General features: G+C 35.3%; 1 protein-coding gene across 9 annotated transcripts in view; it reads left to right on the forward strand.

Moving 5' to 3' along the window:
• The window catches only part of ABCB1 (ATP binding cassette subfamily B member 1), a 59,955-nt gene extending 42,784 nt beyond the window's left edge, over positions 1-17,171 (forward strand). For 7 of the 9 annotated variants that reach the window (XM_054058046.1, XM_054058049.1, XM_054058048.1 and 4 more), the window contains 9 exons: positions 1,038-1,121; positions 2,075-2,278; positions 3,571-3,671; positions 5,441-5,581; positions 7,631-7,787; positions 8,248-8,445; positions 9,077-9,283; positions 10,601-10,747; positions 11,988-13,013. In XM_054058046.1, coding sequence (XP_053914021.1) covers positions 1,038-1,121; positions 2,075-2,278; positions 3,571-3,671; positions 5,441-5,581; positions 7,631-7,787; positions 8,248-8,445; positions 9,077-9,283; positions 10,601-10,747; positions 11,988-12,194 — 1,446 coding nt within the window. In that variant the 3' untranslated portion in view covers positions 12,195-13,013. Of the gene's footprint in view, positions 1-1,037; positions 1,122-2,074; positions 2,279-3,570; positions 3,672-5,440; positions 5,582-7,630; positions 7,788-8,247; positions 8,446-9,076; positions 9,284-10,600; positions 10,748-11,987 lie in introns of all 9 variants that reach the window. The other 2 variants (XM_054058047.1, XM_009559074.2) reach the window with 2 other exon arrangements.
• The last annotated feature ends 1,159 nt before the right edge of the window (positions 17,172-18,330 follow it).

Below are 18,330 nucleotides of genomic sequence, written 5' to 3' on the forward strand. Positions count from 1 at the left end.
TGAAATGTCTGATTTAACAGATGTGAGATTTTTAATTTCTTGAAGGTCTCTTTCAAAGAGTTCCCAAATCTGTTATTGATGTTTGTTAATACAATAATGAGATTTTATACTTAAATCTAATGGCATTTTCAGAGATTTAAAATATAAATATTTCATAGTGGTTCTAAGTAATTCAGGTAGTTATCTAAAAAGACCTTAATCTTGTATGATTTCAAGATCAGTATTTCAGATTTTCAAATATACAACACAATATTTCTGGGGTTTTATGTCTTGCATTTAAAGCTACATATAGACACAGAGTTTGAGTCATGTGAACATGACTATTTGCAATGCAGACAGAAAGCTTTTGTAGTCTTAAAAACTATGATTTATAGATCAGCATCACTGAGGACCTAAAGAAAGAGCAGTCTTACAATTGAGTCTTAAGGTCACAAATGCCTATACTACATCAGTAGGTCTTCATTCAATGCATATTGCACATGAAAGTTTAATCAGATATTTGGTCACACGTTGAATAAATTGTAAACTGTGTACCTGACACCAGCAATTGACTTTGATTAGATAAACCAGTTTGGTTTGGGTTTTTTTTCTGTCCAAAGAGGTCTCGTCAGTCTGAGGATAAGTAAAGTAATAAATTGGGTGTTTTTACCTTGAAAATGTTTTATGCTTAATTCATCCCCAAACAGCTTTGCAGTTGTGCAGGAGTATGACCAAAGAGTCAACTCCTCCAAGGAAATTCGATTGAGCAGTGGCAGGGGAGGGCATATACTGATTTTGTGAATTACCCAGACTGCTCTCCTTCCGTCTCAGCAGTGTTAGCGTACACATCAGATCATCCACAGGCACACAACTTTTTCTAAAAATATTCGTTGTGCAATGAAACAATTATTCTTAATCAAATATGCAGAACTCATGCACTGACACATACATAGTCTTTTGACACTGGACTCAATCATACTGGGTAGACCTCAAGGTTTTTTTGCAGATTATATGAAATGTCAAAAAACTGGTGCTAAGAAAAATATTTCTTATCGTAGGACATGAGCTGGTTTGATAATACTAAAAACACCACTGGAGCATTAACTACAAGACTTGCTAATGATGCGTCACAAGTGAAAGGAGTAAGTAAAATTTTTCTTTGGAATTTTTCATATTTGCTTTAGCATGTAGTAAACTTGCAGCTTTGGTCTGACTAGGTGGATAAAAGTCTTAACTTTGACAGTTAAAATTTACTATAATGAAATAGCTGGTATAAAATGCACTGGTGTGTTTTATAAAAATGATAGTAATATATGTTTACAAAATAATTTCCAGGTAAACCTTATTTGGGTTTCACTACTCTGCTGTCTTGTGATCTTCATTATTAAACACATTCATTGGGAATCTCTATCTAAGAAGTCCGCTGGGGTTATCTTATTTTCCTAAAGATATGCATCTAAATTTGTTCACTTTATTACCTCTTATTATTTTTTTGATCGTACAGATTCTGGATATGAAAAAATCCAGACATAATAGCAACAGACTTCCTTTTCCTTGTTACCTTTTGCAGATTCTTTAGAAGTAATTTGTGAACTTCCAGGAGTCTGTAATGTTAGGCTAAAGAACACTGAATGTAATTATGTGTATGCTTAAATAAAGTTTTAGTGCTAAGTGAAGTTACATGCTTTTTTCTCAGAACTGAGGAATTTTGTAGTATCTTCAGCTTTATAGGTTAAACATCTAATTTTCTTCTTCATTGGGCTCTGAGTGATGACTTACAAAAGTAGCTGCATGGTCTACACGATGTGACAGATTTTAATGTTTAGGTGTAAATGTAAGCTTGAAGTCTGTTCAGAATCAAAAGCAGAATTTAGAAACTGCAGTGCAAAGTTATCAGAATATGGGGAGATAATAATTAAAAGTGATCTAGATAATTTTTTAGTAAATCATTTAAGAAAATCACATTTTGAAAAATAACAAAACCGGGTTAACACTCTCTAGAGTGTTTTCAGGATCAGGAATACTATAGGTGAAAATGTCTTCCTTATTTAAGATACAGTAACTTCAGCAAGAAATGTCTTCTTTCTTCCTCCAGGCAACTGGTGTCAGACTGGCATTGATTGCCCAAAACATAGCTAACCTGGGGACTGGAATTATTATCTCATTAGTCTACGGCTGGCAGCTGACGCTGCTACTTTTAGCTGTTGTGCCAATCATTGCAGTGGCAGGAATGATTGAAATGAAGATGTTGGCTGGACATGCTATAAAGGATAAAATAGAGCTGGAAGCTGCAGGAAAGGTGGGTCTAGAGAAATTTATCTGCATTTGCATAATGTATAAAATCATGTTTACCAAAGCATTGCTGATGGAGGCATTATTTCCAAGTACAGAACATGTCATAATATTTAACTTCCAGAGACAGCCGGGCTCTGTGTTGTTTGACTAGTGGATCTGTAGAGCATCACACTTCTTTGATAATAATTAAAGAATTCTGTTAGTAACCAATATTTATTTTTATAATTTATAAGCCCCAGAATGTGCTAAGCACTATTTAGGCCCATTCTGAGTCATAAACAGACTTATCACTGTGCCTTTGTACAGTATCTATGCCAGTAAGTGAGCTCTTCTGCTAAATACTCATCCTTGGAAATGAGACTGGTTGGCAACTAAATAGAGCCTAGATATAGGTATCTGAGATGCATTAGGAAACTGAAAACATTCGTTCTTATGGGATCATCAGGTATACTATACTATAAGGGGGCTTCTCTGCCCTCCCAGAGCAACAGCAGTTGCGGCCAACCGGAACACCCTACATACCACACCTTGCGCTGGAGCTAATATGTAGGTCATGGACTCAAGCCCAGTGTTGCAGCCAGAGGTGAACAGAGGGATACAGCACTAGTCCTGGTGTCTAAAGATGTGATTGTTCCAGATGTTTTCTGTTGGCCACTTCTAAGCATCATCCTTTTCTACATGTATATGGGCTGAATTGACCATACAGGCTCCTATCCTCACTCTATCCTCATTGAGGAAGACTTTATGGCTACTTAATAAGCTACATAAAATCCTTGAATCAGTTGCTCCCACATAGGCATGCATCTACGGTCTTCAAATGTTACTAGGTACTTTTGTGTATGCAAACAACTCAAGTCTAAGGACTCTACAAGCTTAAAGAAAGTATTATTGATCAGATCAATTATTTACTGCTGACATCTAAATTAGGCTCTCAGTACATTAATAACCCGTACATTCTGATTATAGTTCAACCTCAATGGACTGGAAGTTGAATGCTAAATTGCCATTTTTCTTATAAAGTATCTTCATAGCAGTCACTGCTGTCTAATGTTTTTTAACTACTTATTTGGAGGGCATTAGAGGTCTTACCAGAAAATTCTGAGCATCGGCAGAAAATCTTGCTGTCATAAAGAGAAAAAGGTAAAATGCTTAGTTTTGATATCAAAGGTCCGTGATTTTAATAGCAATTATAAAAAATATAGAATTATATACCTACAGATGCTTTTTATTAGTTTAGAATAAGGAATTGCAACATAATCTTAACTTTTGATTAAAGAATTTGTATTTCTATTGCAGATTGCTACGGAAGCCATAGAAAATATTAGAACTGTTGCTAGTTTGACCCGAGAAAGAAAATTTGAGTTGATGTATGGAGAACATTTGCTTGGACCATACAGGTATAATAAAAATGACTAAGCTAGAAAACAAATTATATTTAAATTATAGAATAAATTACAATTATTACTTGGGCTAACACTGATCTTTTGTTAGTGTGTATAATTTAATATATAATTTAATTACCTCAGAATTAAATGTAAATATTCTGCATTTTCTTTATTAGTAAATGCAACTACCAGCCAACATTTTTATTCTTTTATTTAATTAATTTTCTGTAATAATATTGGTATCTTCTATTGCAATGTCACTTGGTTTGGTAAAAATGTTAATTTTCAGTGAAATTTGGAAGTCATCTAATCTCCTGCCTGAAGTGTTTCAAATATTTAATTAAAAACTTCTAAATTTAAATTGAATACTGCTTAAGCCATCTTTGAAAGTATGAATAGAACAGAAATCATTTGAATGATTACTTTTTGTTTTGTTGCTGAAACAAAGGAATATAAATCTACCTGTACTAAATCAAAATTAAGAAGTCTTAAAGTAAAAAACTAAAAAAACCCTGTCAATGAAGGTTTTATTTGTTCTGTAATGAAGTATTTCATTTTCAGACATCCTTGAGAAAAGTGAAGGAAATGGCAGTATTTGTACACAGATATTCTGGGAGACAAGTAGGGATGCTACTAATACATCCACTATAATAATTGAGCGGTTAGGGCACAGCATAGCGTAGGACATAAAAGATATTATTTAGACTTTTTCTCAGGTTGCTCAGTTTTGAGTCCAAATCTCACAACTTGCAGGTCGATGCCTAACCACTCTGAGGGCTGACGTTGATGGGGTTGCTCCAAGACTTTCATATAAATATTGTTCTAGTCTAAATAAGAACTTGCCCTGGAGGTCAATTTGTCTGGAAGATACAGGACATGTGTTTTCCAGTTAATGTTTCAGTGCTTGTTAAACCACTGATTAGGCAAAGAGTTTCTATTTTATAAAAATTGAGTTTAGGGCTTTGGTTATACCAGATTAATGTAAAATCAGCTGTGTAAAACAGAAGTAACAATAGCCTGTTAATCAATAAAAACACACTTGTGTATCTGGCTCTTGTTAGTTTTGATGTGAATTTTCTCCAGAAGAATCCATACAGTTGTGACTTAGTAACAGCATAAATAAAATTTAAATATTTTCTTTCTTTTTCGTCTGGTAGAATTCATAGTTAGAGAAACTTTTTTTCTGCCTTGCTTTTAGTATTTGCCATAGTTTTATCAACCAAAATCTAATTTTTGCATCACATATCCAGGGTTAATCTGGATAAAGAGGAATTTTGAGTGATTAAATTGAAAAGAAACAGTGTCTCAAATGTATGATATTGAACTCTTTAATATCTTCGTTATTTGGTTAACACAAAATCACAGGTACAGAAAATTACACAAAAATTTGACTTTGGCTGAAAGTGGGCTAATGGTTCTGCTCTTTTTTCCCCCCTGTCATGTGGTAGTACAATTTCAAACATGTTTATTTACATCTTCAAATTGGTAATCATGGATTGAACCATAAAGTGTTTTAAAACTCAAGCTATGGAATGGTAAGACAATAATTACACATAGCAGCAAAGGTGTCACTTTTTTCTGCACCCATATTCCAAACTGTTCATGGACATAAATAAAATTCTGGAAGCAAAACTAAGTCTCTTGGACACAGACTAATAGGAGACAAGGGACTGTGTTGGTCCACTTGTAAGAGTGTCATCTGAAGTCAATTAACTGGTTTTGTGTACAAGGACTTAATCCCGCTTGCACATTTTTATGAAAATATGCATTCTTTCTTACAGAAATTCTGTGAAGAAAGCACATGTGTTTGGACTTTGTTTTGCCCTTTCACAAGCAATGATATTCTTTACCTACGCTGGCTGTTTCCGGTTTGGTGCCTATCTAGTGGTAAAAGGACACATGAATTATAAAGATGTGTTTTTGTAAGTATCTCTTTTGCAATCTTTTTTCTGTCAGTCCAGGCAAAGGTCTTTGTTTACTGCTAGAGATATTAGGAATCCATTGGGTAAGCTATGAGAAAACAGGCAAGGTCTTCTTCTGTACTTAAATATAATGAAAGCATATTACAAAGTGGATACTCTAGGCGACTACAGAGTCTGAACTGTTCAAGTAGGCCTGATTTTGGATTTCCTTTTCTGTATTTGTTTGGGACTATTATGTTTTCCAGATGTTGAAAGACTACCCTACTTACATTACTTTGTTTATTCTCACCAATCTTATTGCTTATGCAGCTGTGAGGTCCTCTGTATATTATATGAAAACTATAGATGTACCTGTTTGAGGAAGCATAACGGTATGGTAAAATGTTTTCAAGAATAGATCATCATTGTCTTTGTTATTTCTGTGTCAGGTTTATTCATTGCAAGTTGAAATTTTCTCTAAAATACATGTTAAATGATTGGAGAATGGGATTCCACAAGGTAGACACTGTTTGCTGTTAGTGAAGGATAGCTGAATTATTGTAGACAATGTTCTGATAAGAAGCTTGCTCACTTAAATGAATGAATTTTGAGTGGGAAATGAAAGTATGGACCGTAAGTGCAAGAACAGTAGATATTGTACACACTCATAGTTAAGTAGAGCATTTTATTTTTAATTTGGACAGGTACTGCTAATGAAATATTATTCTAATTTGCAGTAATCTTAGAAGGACTATCCATTGCAATCTAAAATTGTACAAGGAATAGTACAATTATTTGTCTTTAAGGGCACTTTATAGACTTGTAAGGGCAGAAACTGTACAAAAATTAAAGGAATGACTTTCAAATTCTAGCTTATCCTTAGCTTCTTACCTTTATATTTTGATTTTGTAATCACTCTTTATCCAATCGTTTAACATAATACCTAAGAGATCCTAGCATAACCAAAGCACTGTTCTTCTAGATCTCTATAAACTCAGAAGAATTATAATTTCTAATTTAAGAGGCAATAGCTCAATACAGGCCCATGGAAACAAGTATTAATATAATGAGATTCTACCAGTACAGATATCAGTGACCACAATATCTAAGAAAGGCCAATCATGCTGGTTTTTCATTGGCAGTCTGATTAAAGACAGTTAACATAGATCATTCTGGCTTGAAGATGTTGGGAAGTGTCTGCATCCCATATGGTAAATGAACATCTCTAGCCAGTGAACTTCCAGTGGCTCAGTTAGATTTGGAAGGGACTGGCTGACCTAAAACTGTGTGTGCCCTTCTAGGCTTTTCAAATGCAGAATAAAACAGATCAGTTCATATAGGTCTGAAGATAAAGGATAAAAATTCAAATAAATGAGTATATTTTACCTTGCCTTAAAACTGTCTGAGAGGTCTCATGTCAATTACCATTTCTCAGTGACGCAATCCTACATTGTGTGGCAGTAATTAATATGCGAGGACAGCAGGTTCTTAAACCATTCTAATGTAGCCAGTAACGATAGATCTACATTCACCATAAAACTGTAAGTCTAGTTTTCAACCTTTTTGGGGGGTTGTACGCCCTTCAAATTTTTCCACAAAGCTAAGACAGCAAATTAAATCTTTATTGTCACCTTGTTACAGGCTTGATTTCTTGTTTTCATTGATGACTTAAAAATGAATCAGTAACTCCTAGAGGTCACTGAACCACAGTGAGGAAACCACAGCAGTAGTAGAACAGGATTAGTGTAACAGTTTTACCGTCCATTGACCACTTTCCTCCTAGCCCCAGTTGAGACTTGATATAGTTAAGCAGTATTAATAATTTAAGGAATTAGTGCTAATAGGTAATGAAAGCATTTAGTTTGGAATAGAGCCTTGTTTATTTCATCTCATTAAAATAGGATCAAACCAAATTCCTGGTTTGATCCAATAATCGGTTACTACTTTATTCTCTCAAAATTTAGTCCGCTTTTTCCTCTGTGTAAAGAAAAAAAAAAAAAAAGAGATTGACTGCAGCCCTTTTCTTCATCATCTATTTATTGATACATTTTTTCCTGATTTATTTTATAGAGTGTTTTCAGCTATTGTATTTGGTGCAATGGCATTAGGACAAAGCAGCTCTTTTGCTCCAGACTATGCCAAAGCCAAGATATCAGCAGCCCACTTGTTTCTGCTGTTTGAAACAGTACCTGCCATAGATAGTTACAGTGAGGAAGGAGAGAAACCTGTAAGTAAGCCATGTGTAACAGGTAATATTATTTATTGACAATATGGACAGTACTCTTCTCACTTCATTCATACTGATTCTTCCTTTCCTTCTGATTACTTCCTTACCACAAAGTGTTCTCAAGGCTTTATCTAAACACAATATGTACCAACTTTGCTATTTGTGAGTCCACCTACTGCCTACAATGCGTAAAGGTTATTTGTTTTAAAAATCTGGTTAAGGTGCAACTTGTGTAGAATTCAACCAGCAGAATTCAAAGCATTTTCAAAATAGTTCATTGCTGTACTTAGATTTTATAGCCTCATGAAGATTCAGACCATAAACTTACTGTCAGCATTCCGGCAAATACAAAAACTCTATTGATTTCAGTGGAGATAAAAAAGAAAGACTTCTGCAATTGTATTTGAATCATCTGTTAAATTGTCTTAAAGGTGTAACAGTGATACTATTTCAATTATAGGATACATTTGAGGGAAACATAACCATCAGAGATGTGTCATTTAACTACCCAAACCGACCACAGGTCAAAATCCTCCAAGGTTTGAATCTAAAAGTAGAAAAGGGACAAACTCTGGCTCTTGTCGGTAGCAGCGGCTGTGGAAAGAGTACTGTTGTTCAGCTGCTGGAGAGATTTTATGATCCACTTGATGGAGAAATGGTAAGCATTTTTGTAAAAATGTGTCAAAATATGAAGTGAGGATGTGCTTATTTGGTTTTATGTGAATGATAACATATAATAAATATTTATAGCAGTTTAAAAAATGTTTTTAATATTAAAGGCAAGGAGCAGGCTCATCAGTGTTCCTTATTTCAATACAATGAGATAATATAAAGGAAAAAGTCTAGGTTTCACACATTATAATCAATTAATTAAACAAGGTCTGTGTGGTAAAAATATGCCTGATCCATAGTCCAATGATGGCTCTGAATTCAGAGAAATTTTCCTGAAGTTTTTATGTTAAGAACAATTTAAATGTTATTAAGTATACATATCTACTTCTGTATAATATAGTAATAGAATTTGCCATCTATTTTCTTTTCTAAAACATTGACCATCCTTGACAAAAATTATTTTTATCATAACTTTTGCTTGTTGGAAACATCTTTCAGAGTATTCCCACTTAACAAGCAATAGATTGTAAATACTTCTAGTAATTTCAGTTTTAAGGTTTCCCTATGTTTTCCCCAAGGAAAGAGCTCCAATTGCACAACTACTGTGTATGAATTTACAGTAAGTCTCAAATAAAACAAAGCCATGTGACTGAAATTTAAAATGCTTGGTTTCTCAGCTTTTTGATGACAAAAATGCAAAGACTTTAAACATCCAGTGGCTGAGAGCTCAGATTGGTATCGTCTCACAAGAACCAATGCTGTTTGACTGCACTATTGCTGAAAACATTGCATATGGAGATAACAGTCGGGAAGTGTCGTATGAGGAAATTGTTAATGCAGCAAAAGAAGCCAACATTCATTCCTTCATTGATGCTTTGCCAGATGTAAGTTATTCCTTTTCTCTCTTTCTCAGAACTGGAGGTAAACTACTGTGGCAAGGAAGAATTGTGTCCATTTATTGTTCTCTGGGATACAATAATTCCCTAAGATGCAAATAGATCTGAAACTGTTTTTTATATCTTATGCTTTCTTAGTTGTGTTTACCATGCTTATTTTACTCTGAGGGACTTGATTGTCAGATGGAGAGCTGAACACCTGAGACATCAGGGAAGAAAATCCACGATTATATCTAATAGAGAGCTGGAAGTGTTGGGTGGGTTGTTTTAAAGTGAGTTAAACATTTCTTTTAAAGTGAGTTAAACATTTCTTTTTTAAGCTCCTATATATCTCAAGCATATGTAAAGGACTCCACTAGAGTGATGAGGTTTTTATGCATTTCTTCCAGTTACACCTTGTCAGAATTTAAATTTTGAATATTCATACAGTGCAAAAATTAGTAAGAAAGTCTTTCATATATATATCTGACCAACCCATAACAGTGTAAGAATGAACATCTTGAGTCAGATGAAACCTGACCAAGAGGTCAGGTCAACCAGAGGTTGCTGGCACAGTTATATGTTGTAAGTATACAGCTTGATTTTAGACTCTTAAGCTGCTTTTTGCACTTCTTGAAAAAATGCAAAGTCCAAAGCCCATGATTTTTGCAGATCGTGTTTAGTTTCCAATGACTTAGCAAGATCTGCTCTTTCTAAAATTTTTTAGAGATCTTGCGATACGCAATGTTGTCTCATGAAACTTTGGTGCCTTTTGCAACCAAATATATAATACCCCCAAAACTATTGTGACCTACATGTGAATTTGTCCAGAGACCTTAGTGGTTCGCCTTAATTAAAGTAAAAGCATAATTATCTAAAATGTCTATGTTTACATATAGATATAGTATATAATTTGGCCTGAAACTGATACAATTTATACACTGCTATTTTTTCATTAGGGATGAATAAATGTGTTTTAAAATAACTGATTGGTTAGGATGCTAGCTTGGAGGTTTTAGGGTCAGGGTTTGGTCCCCAGTATCATCATTGACACTCACTGAGTTTTGGTGTTCTATACCTGACTGAGAATAATGTTGCCTTCTAACCTTAGAGGGGTTGTTGCTTTGAGTTTATGAAATGCTTGAAGCTACCAAGTCCCCTAATGGAAGATCTACAGATCTGTGGCAGATGGCAGTTCTGGTCATCTGTTTTCAGAGACCTGCTGGCATGGAATATGGAGTTTATGGATGGCTGGTGCCAGGTTCAATACGCTCAAATATACTTCAGAATAGATCTGCATTCATAATCTGAATATATTGTTTCTAGAAATACAATACCCGCGTAGGAGACAAGGGAACTCAGCTGTCTGGTGGCCAGAAGCAACGTATTGCTATTGCCCGAGCTCTTGTACGTCAGCCCCAAATTCTGCTACTGGATGAAGCTACATCTGCCTTAGATACCGAAAGTGAAAAGGTAACTTGATTGTGAGTTCAGAGTCTGGGCTTTAAATCTGTGCTCATTTTTATTATGAATATTGTTTTCACTCCCACAAACTAAAGGCCAAAGCTTGAAATATGATGGATTATGCAAATTACCTATTTGTGCTAATGACAGACAAATATAAAGGTCTTACTCCTCCTTGCCAAGAAAACTTCTTTTTTTTTTTTTTTTCTTCTGAGTGGCAGTAGGCAGATTGAAGTAACAATGAAGAAGGCATTTCTTTGCCTGGAATTGTTCTAGCTTCAATTGGAAAAGTGCTGTCAAAATAGAATTGGAAGCCACAAACTTCAAAAGCTGGAATTGAGGATGCTGCCAAAGAACTTTTTTTCTGAGAAATGGCCAAATCTTGCTTTCATAATTTTTCTTGCTTCTCCGATTGCTCTCCAGTCCTTGTTATATGTTCATGGCTAATATGCAAACTTCCAGTGAAAAAATTACTAGAGCGCTTATTTCTTTTTTAAGGTCAAAGCTACAATCTTGGTATAACAGAAGCACAATCTAGCTGTAGAAAATTGGCTTTGATTATACAAAAGTATGTATTATTAATGAGGCAAATATACAAATGTTAAATCCTGAAAAGCTCAAACCCTATAGACTAAGTTTTGACCAAGTGTAGGCATAAAGCCAGAATGTTTAATTGGAAAATGCCATTAAATAATTCCAGGATTCTTTGTTTTCTTAATTACATACCAGTTACGTACAGAAATTTCATCTCTTGTTTTATTCTGCATTAATAAACACAGTATTATTAGTATTTTGCTGCCAGTGCTAGCTTTAAGAAAAGCATGATTCATGAGATTCCCTGTGAAATCATGAGAACTAGTATGATAATAGTTGACCCAAGATGACTGGCTTACAATTAATCAGTCATGAAAGGGACCTTTGGAGGACTCATCAAGACTCTTCTTCAAACAAGTGCCAATACTGAGTTCAAGCTGGGTTGCTTAGTGCTGTGTCGAGTAGGGTCCTTGAAAATATACCAGGCACCTCAGTGTTGAGTTTGGTCCCATTTCATCCTCTTAGTTATCATGGCATCACCCACTCTGACAGTTTCGACTCCCTGCCAACACAGGCTAATTCTAAAAAAGGAAGCTAAAGACACATATTCCCTTTCCCACACTGTCATAGTACAGTTTACTTCAAAGGTGGCAGTTGAGGTATATCCCACTACAGCTGCCAGAATAGTTCAACTTTTGGTTTGTTCCTTGTGCAGATTGTCCAGGAAGCACTGGATAAAGCCAGAGAAGGTCGCACCTGCATTGTGATAGCTCACCGCCTCTCCACCATCCAAAATGCTGACAAGATAGCTGTGATCCAGAACGGCAAAGTTGTAGAACAAGGGACCCATCAGCAGCTGCTTGCTGCAAAAGGCATCTATAATTCTCTGGTCAATGTTCAAAGTGGGTCATGCAACATGTAAATTAAAGAAAATACTTATTTCTGAATTGTCACTTTAATTATTTCAATACTGCTATTTTTTGTCACTGTAATTATTTTGGTATCAATAGTTAGTCTTGATACTTCTGGATTTCCTCCTTCCTTTCAAAAGTCCTACAAAACCAGAAAAAAACTAAGTAAATATATACCAGTTTCTCAATACTACTTTTCATTATACTAACCACACACTACTATCATAGGCCTTGTGTAAGGCACAGTCAGTCCTGGTGTTTTAAGGTTGTTATCAACTTGTTATGAGAACTTACAGGTCAGCTGGAGCTTGATACTAGATGTCTCTAGTTGTGATGTGGAGTTTTAGCCTGAGATGACAGCAAACATCTTGAAAATATGGGCACAGGCTGAAATCAAATGTCCCAGAAGTTTAAGTACTTCATGGATGGTCTGTTACTGATCGTTGAAGAGGTGCAACCTTAAGACCTGGGAAAAGACTCTTTGAAGCATGACACAGAAAAGAAGCAGCAGATAAGAAAAAACAAAACTATAACTGTTGGGCAAGGCAAAAAACCCATAACTGTTGGGCAAGGCAAGGTACCTGCTGCAGCCTGGAAAAGTGCTCTTGACAAGTTTCTCAAAGTCCTAGGAGTCAGAGGTCAATGGCTAAGAACTCTCTAAAGACTGCAGTATTTTATAAAAGGTGGAAACATTGAATTTGGGCAAAGGAAGGACACTCTTTTCAGTGTTAGCTTCCTTCATTGAAAAGCTCTTGAACCTAATCACCTTGGTGACTAAGACTCTCAAGGACTGTAATCATCAGTGCTGATTACATAACACCATCTCTGAGGTATTGTGTGTTAGTTGCTAATTTAGGATGACTGTTAAAGACTAACTGTTTTCAATATGTAGTAATAATGATTATTAATTAATTAATAATTCTGATTAATTAACCATTAGAAATGTATATTGTTAATTAATATCTATGCAGTAAAGGGTTTTTTTTAAGTTTAAAATCGGCCTGATTAATCAGTCTTCCACACTTCCATCATAGCAATTTCTGATTCCCCAAGATTTATACATGAGCTATCACATCTACATGTAGTTGCTTACACACACAGCCTAACTGACAGGCAGTTAGGCTCATCAATGTACTAATAACACTCCCCAGAATGTTGATTTGTGCAGTTGCATTGTGTTCCTCTTGAATCTCTTACCTGTTTTCTTCTGTTCCTGACTTAAATGAAAATACCTATGCTACTGCTCACATTTGCTTTGCTTTCAGAACTTCCTTTTGGAAGACAACCACCAGATTAGTGCTATTGTGCTACCACCAGTTGCCTCGTCGTGTAATCTTTAATCACAGAGCCAAAAGGACAGGCAGGGGCCTTCAAAAATGTGCTCTTCACCATATTCTATCAATACACTTTTACATTATAATTCTTGACCCAAATAAATGGTTGACTGACCTAGGACAATTCTGCACAGTGCATTGCTCAGTTCTGCTCCAAGGGCCATTTTTCAACTGTGTCTTTCTAGAGGACATAAGAGATTTTACTTCCTACCTCTTCCTTTTCAGTTAGGCTCTGAGGCATTTTCATTCACCTTCATATCATAAGATATGTATCTGAACTCTGAGTTCTCCTCACGAGAATAGTCAGCACTTGTCTTCAACTGTAAGCAGCCTAAACACTTGATAATACTTACGTGTTATTTTAAAGATCTTTTGGCTTTGTTCTTCTTTTGAGAGCTTGCAACAGTTTCAAGCAGACCTTACTTTTCTGGAGCAAGGTAATCTAGCAGTGCTTTTCATACATTTCTCATGCCTCTTGCCCCATTACCTTTGGAACGAGTCTTCCGAGAGATGTCAGCATTGATATCACTTTGGCAAACTGAATCACTTTCCAAGCATATACCATTGACTGTAGGAAAAAGGAAGCAAGAAGTACATAAGTTCAACAGTCTGCTAGCCCTCCTGCTGAAAGAACTAATCAAAGGAGTGTGTTCAGAATTAAAATGGGGTTTAGCTCTAGAAAGCCTTTCTTAGTGTAGATTCCTATCAGGGTATTGAATACTAGTGTCCGGTTGTCCACCATTCTCCAACATATTTACCCCTACAAGGGCAATTTGCTGTTCCTTATGCAACAAATATTTCACTATTGTTTCTGATATAGAACGAAGGCATAAATAAATTCTGAAATTCTCCCTCCCCTCAAATGATTCTGAAGAAGTATTTCTCACCAGTGCCATAGGCCATGTACCATCTTTAAACAAAGACTGTAAACTGGTTCTAGATCTCCCCTAGTCTCTTCTTCGGGCATTCCCTCAAAGCTCTTCCTGAACTATCCCATATGCTAGGAGGTGTTCAACAATCTTCCACACTGACAGAGACTCCCCATCAGTCTCACTTTAATGAAACCTACTTCCATGTGAGTAAATCCTTTGAACCTGTTTTCTCTTTCTTGCCACTATGCTTGTCTATGAAAGCAACTCTTCCTGGTAGCATTAATTTCTGCAAGACACTAAAGACCTCCTTGAAACATTTGTTAATGGGTAATTATTGTAATCATTCATAGTACAAATAGACATACAGTTAATCTGTTCCTGAAGGTGTATTGTCTACCCATACATTTATAACTCTTCCTCCTATTCCTCTCCTTAAAAATCCAATCTACCTTGTAGACTTGGTCATTGGAAGGAAAGAAAACAGCGGCTTGGAGGGGAGGAGAGACATGAGACAGTGCCTCTGAATACAGGGTAAAACCACTCAACTAGCAAGTCCTGTACGAAAAAGCCACTTTATGAATGTATCTATAGACTGTCTAAATAACTGTTATTGTCAAGTACCTAGACTTTCTTCTAGATAAATTATCTAGAACAATGTAGTTTAGTCATACATTCCTTCTCTATTTCTCAGATAGGACAGTATCTATAATTGTGGTTATTTTAATGCAGTGAATTTCAAAAAAAAATAGGAGACAGGACCAGCAGCCACTTCAAGTCTTTTGCTGTGAATTCTGATATCAATAGAAATGAGATAGATATCAAAAGTAGAGAATATCAAAAGTAGAGAATATCAAAAGTAGAGAATAGGAAGGAAAAGAGCAGAACACACGAGGACAACTATCTTTAGCAAGCCCTGTTATTGTAAGATGAGAACATTTCCTTTTGTCTTTGTTCCTGTGTACATTTCATTCTAGCTGTACTCTATTAACTGAGGTGATCAGTACTCTAACACTTCTGCTGTAGAGGTCTAGGACAGGAATGCATCTAACACAAAGTGAACATTCATGCCTAAATTAAGTTCTCTAGGCAAGCCCATCTAATGCAGAGTCAATAAAGGCCTGATCAATGGAATCTAGGGCATTTTTCCCATTTTGAAGTTGCTTTCGCTAGCAGGTCAGATTAACAACAGTAGACAGAATGAGTCACACTTTGAATGACTGCTGTATTAAAATAAGGATCTTAGATCTCGCACTACTTATTGTCTCAAAAAGTAGATCTGTAAATACTAGCTGCAGTTTTTTATTCACCAAGCCAGATACATTTTTTACGGAAATACTAGGAATTGTATGGGGCTGTTTTAAAATGCTCAAATCTATACTAAGTCTTCAGTGATTCCTTGACATGCACATATTTCATAGTAATGTAGAAGAACAAATCATTTCTATGTTTTTAAAAAAAAACAAACAAAAAGCCAAACAAAACTTATACGCACAATTTCTAAGGGAGGGATAAAAAAGGCACCGTGAAATGACAACAGATTTCTCCATCCACAAAGTGAGTTCAGCATAGGAAGTCCTAATCCAAATGAAGCTTTCCCAAGATTTTCTGTTGGGTAGCTCTACAGAAGATTTATCTCCATGTACCTGTCTATTCTTCAATGCAAATGATGAATGGTTAAAGATGAACATCATTTGCATATCTGCCAAATCAGAAACAACATAGACATTGCTCTTCATGCTTGCCAGAGTTGAGAAATACAGTTCAGGATGCTAAGATTTCAAGGTTCAACTTGATAAAGGTACATTCAATGAAGCACAGAACAACCTAGTTTTGCAGATATTTATAATTTCATTTCCTGCAATTTCCTGAGGAGCTTGATTAATTATCAGAAACGTAGTTGCTCATTTCACTCTCATTTGAAGATATTTGAAATCTTTCCTTTGAAGATATGGTTGTTCTTTCTAACTCTCATTCTTCCATTATCACCTATGAGACTTGAAAGACACAAAAAATGCATGTGCTTTCTATCTAAGAATCTTTCATTGATAAAGAATTTCTGAATTACCCTTCAAAATTTCCTCAAGAATTCCTCTTGAAAACATGAAAAGCTATGAGAAATTTCTGTATCTCAACTTTCACGCGTTTTCTTTGAGTTCACTGCAGAAAGCGTGTATTTTCATCATTTTCTCCAATACTATTAATCTATTGTTTTTCTTTCTGCGGCTATGTTTTTAATTTGCCACGTGATAGATTAATTTGTTCAGACAATAGATAAATTAATATGAATTTTCTTTTATGAATTTCTTTTTCTTCTCTTCTTCATGCCTACCTTCTTCAGCTCAATATATAGTGTTCCATCTTGTCTATCTTGGAATTTAAATCAAAGACCTTTCATTTATTTCTTCCTAATTTAATCTGATTTGTCACAAAATATTTTAAGATAAAGGATAAGGTTAAAGAAAAGTCCTCTGATGTATTAAAAATATTTCTGAGTATTACAAGAGCAAAGAGGTTTCCATTTAGTCTGGGTAATTTGATTCCAGTTCTAGAATTTGAGTGCCGTTTTCGTTAGTGAAAGACTTCTTGAAGAGGTATTACTTTAAACGCCACTATCATTCTACATTGAATTTCACATGTCCTATAATTTATAAAGAACAGAGATAGAAATTTACAAAATAGAGTATTAAAATGCTGTAGCTATGATAAAGTAAAACTTTCCACCTGCGAGACTACAGCCATTTTACCACTGGCATCAGTATTTATTACTAGGTGAATTTACTATTTCCTGCTAACAGAAGATAGAAGTATTACATACTTATGTAATTGCTTGATTTTGCAGCTGTGAACAGGAAATTCAATGCTTGATTCAATTTAATATACTATAATAGATCTACAATGGACTTCTATGTCAATAAAAATACTAATCTCAAAATAATTTAATTATATAATTGGTAAAATCAGCTGCCATGAGGATGCAGAGATGGTTTATCACTCTACACCGAGGAAAAATCTGCTTCAAGAACGAGATTTCTTCACAAGACTATGCATCTGGTGAGCATATTCATGGGTATCATACAGGAAAACTGTCCTGAGAATATGCCCTCATCCAAAAAAAAAATTAATATGACTACACAATTTAAAAATTTCTTCTCCCAGCTGTAGAAGTATTGTATATCAGTTCAGTCTGTACATAGTTTGGTGCTTGAGACACAAAACCATCATTGATATTTCTGAGAAGCTTCATAGAGAACCGATGCAGCCTTCTCCGGCTGCTCCTGCTCATCCAGCTTTAGCAATTCCTGTGTGCGCAGCTGCTCACGCAGTTGAGTGCTAGCCATGATTACAGCTCCTGTGCTATGACCTACAAACATCAGAATAGCAGCTGCAGTCCCCCTTTTAGGTGTTTGCTTCAGGACTCCCATATCATTTCCAAAAGCAAAGTTTCGGAATATTCATGCAAATAAAAGAAAATTTTATGTCAGACTAAGTCACCAAAAGTTTGGGAGTATTGTTTTCATCCACTGCTTTTGTTTCTAAATACTCAAAGCATATTGCAAATGTTAAGCTTCAGAATACTCATATATCAGTAAGAAATATTACACCTGGTTCAGGGAAATCATTTCAGCATTTTCAAGTGGTTTTGCCCACTGACTTCAGTTTCAGAGATGATAAATAACTGACAAACTGGTCAATTACTTGGATTTCAGCCTACAGATTGAGGCTACATATCTTAGATGTATGAAAACAATTTTTCACCCATTTACCACCATAGACAGTAAGTCATTACATCTTTCATCTTAAGAAGTCAATATTAGGGAATTCACATATTAAGCAGATACTTGAACACTGTCATATCAATTTGTTCTCAACTTATGTGTTCTGGTTTTAGATGTCGCTATGTTACACTATTTTATCATAGCAAGTTCCTTTGCTTCCTTAGC

Source organism: Cuculus canorus, chromosome 2 (genome assembly GCF_017976375.1).
Source record: "Cuculus canorus isolate bCucCan1 chromosome 2, bCucCan1.pri, whole genome shotgun sequence".
Taxonomy (NCBI): Eukaryota; Metazoa; Chordata; class Aves; order Cuculiformes; family Cuculidae; genus Cuculus; species Cuculus canorus.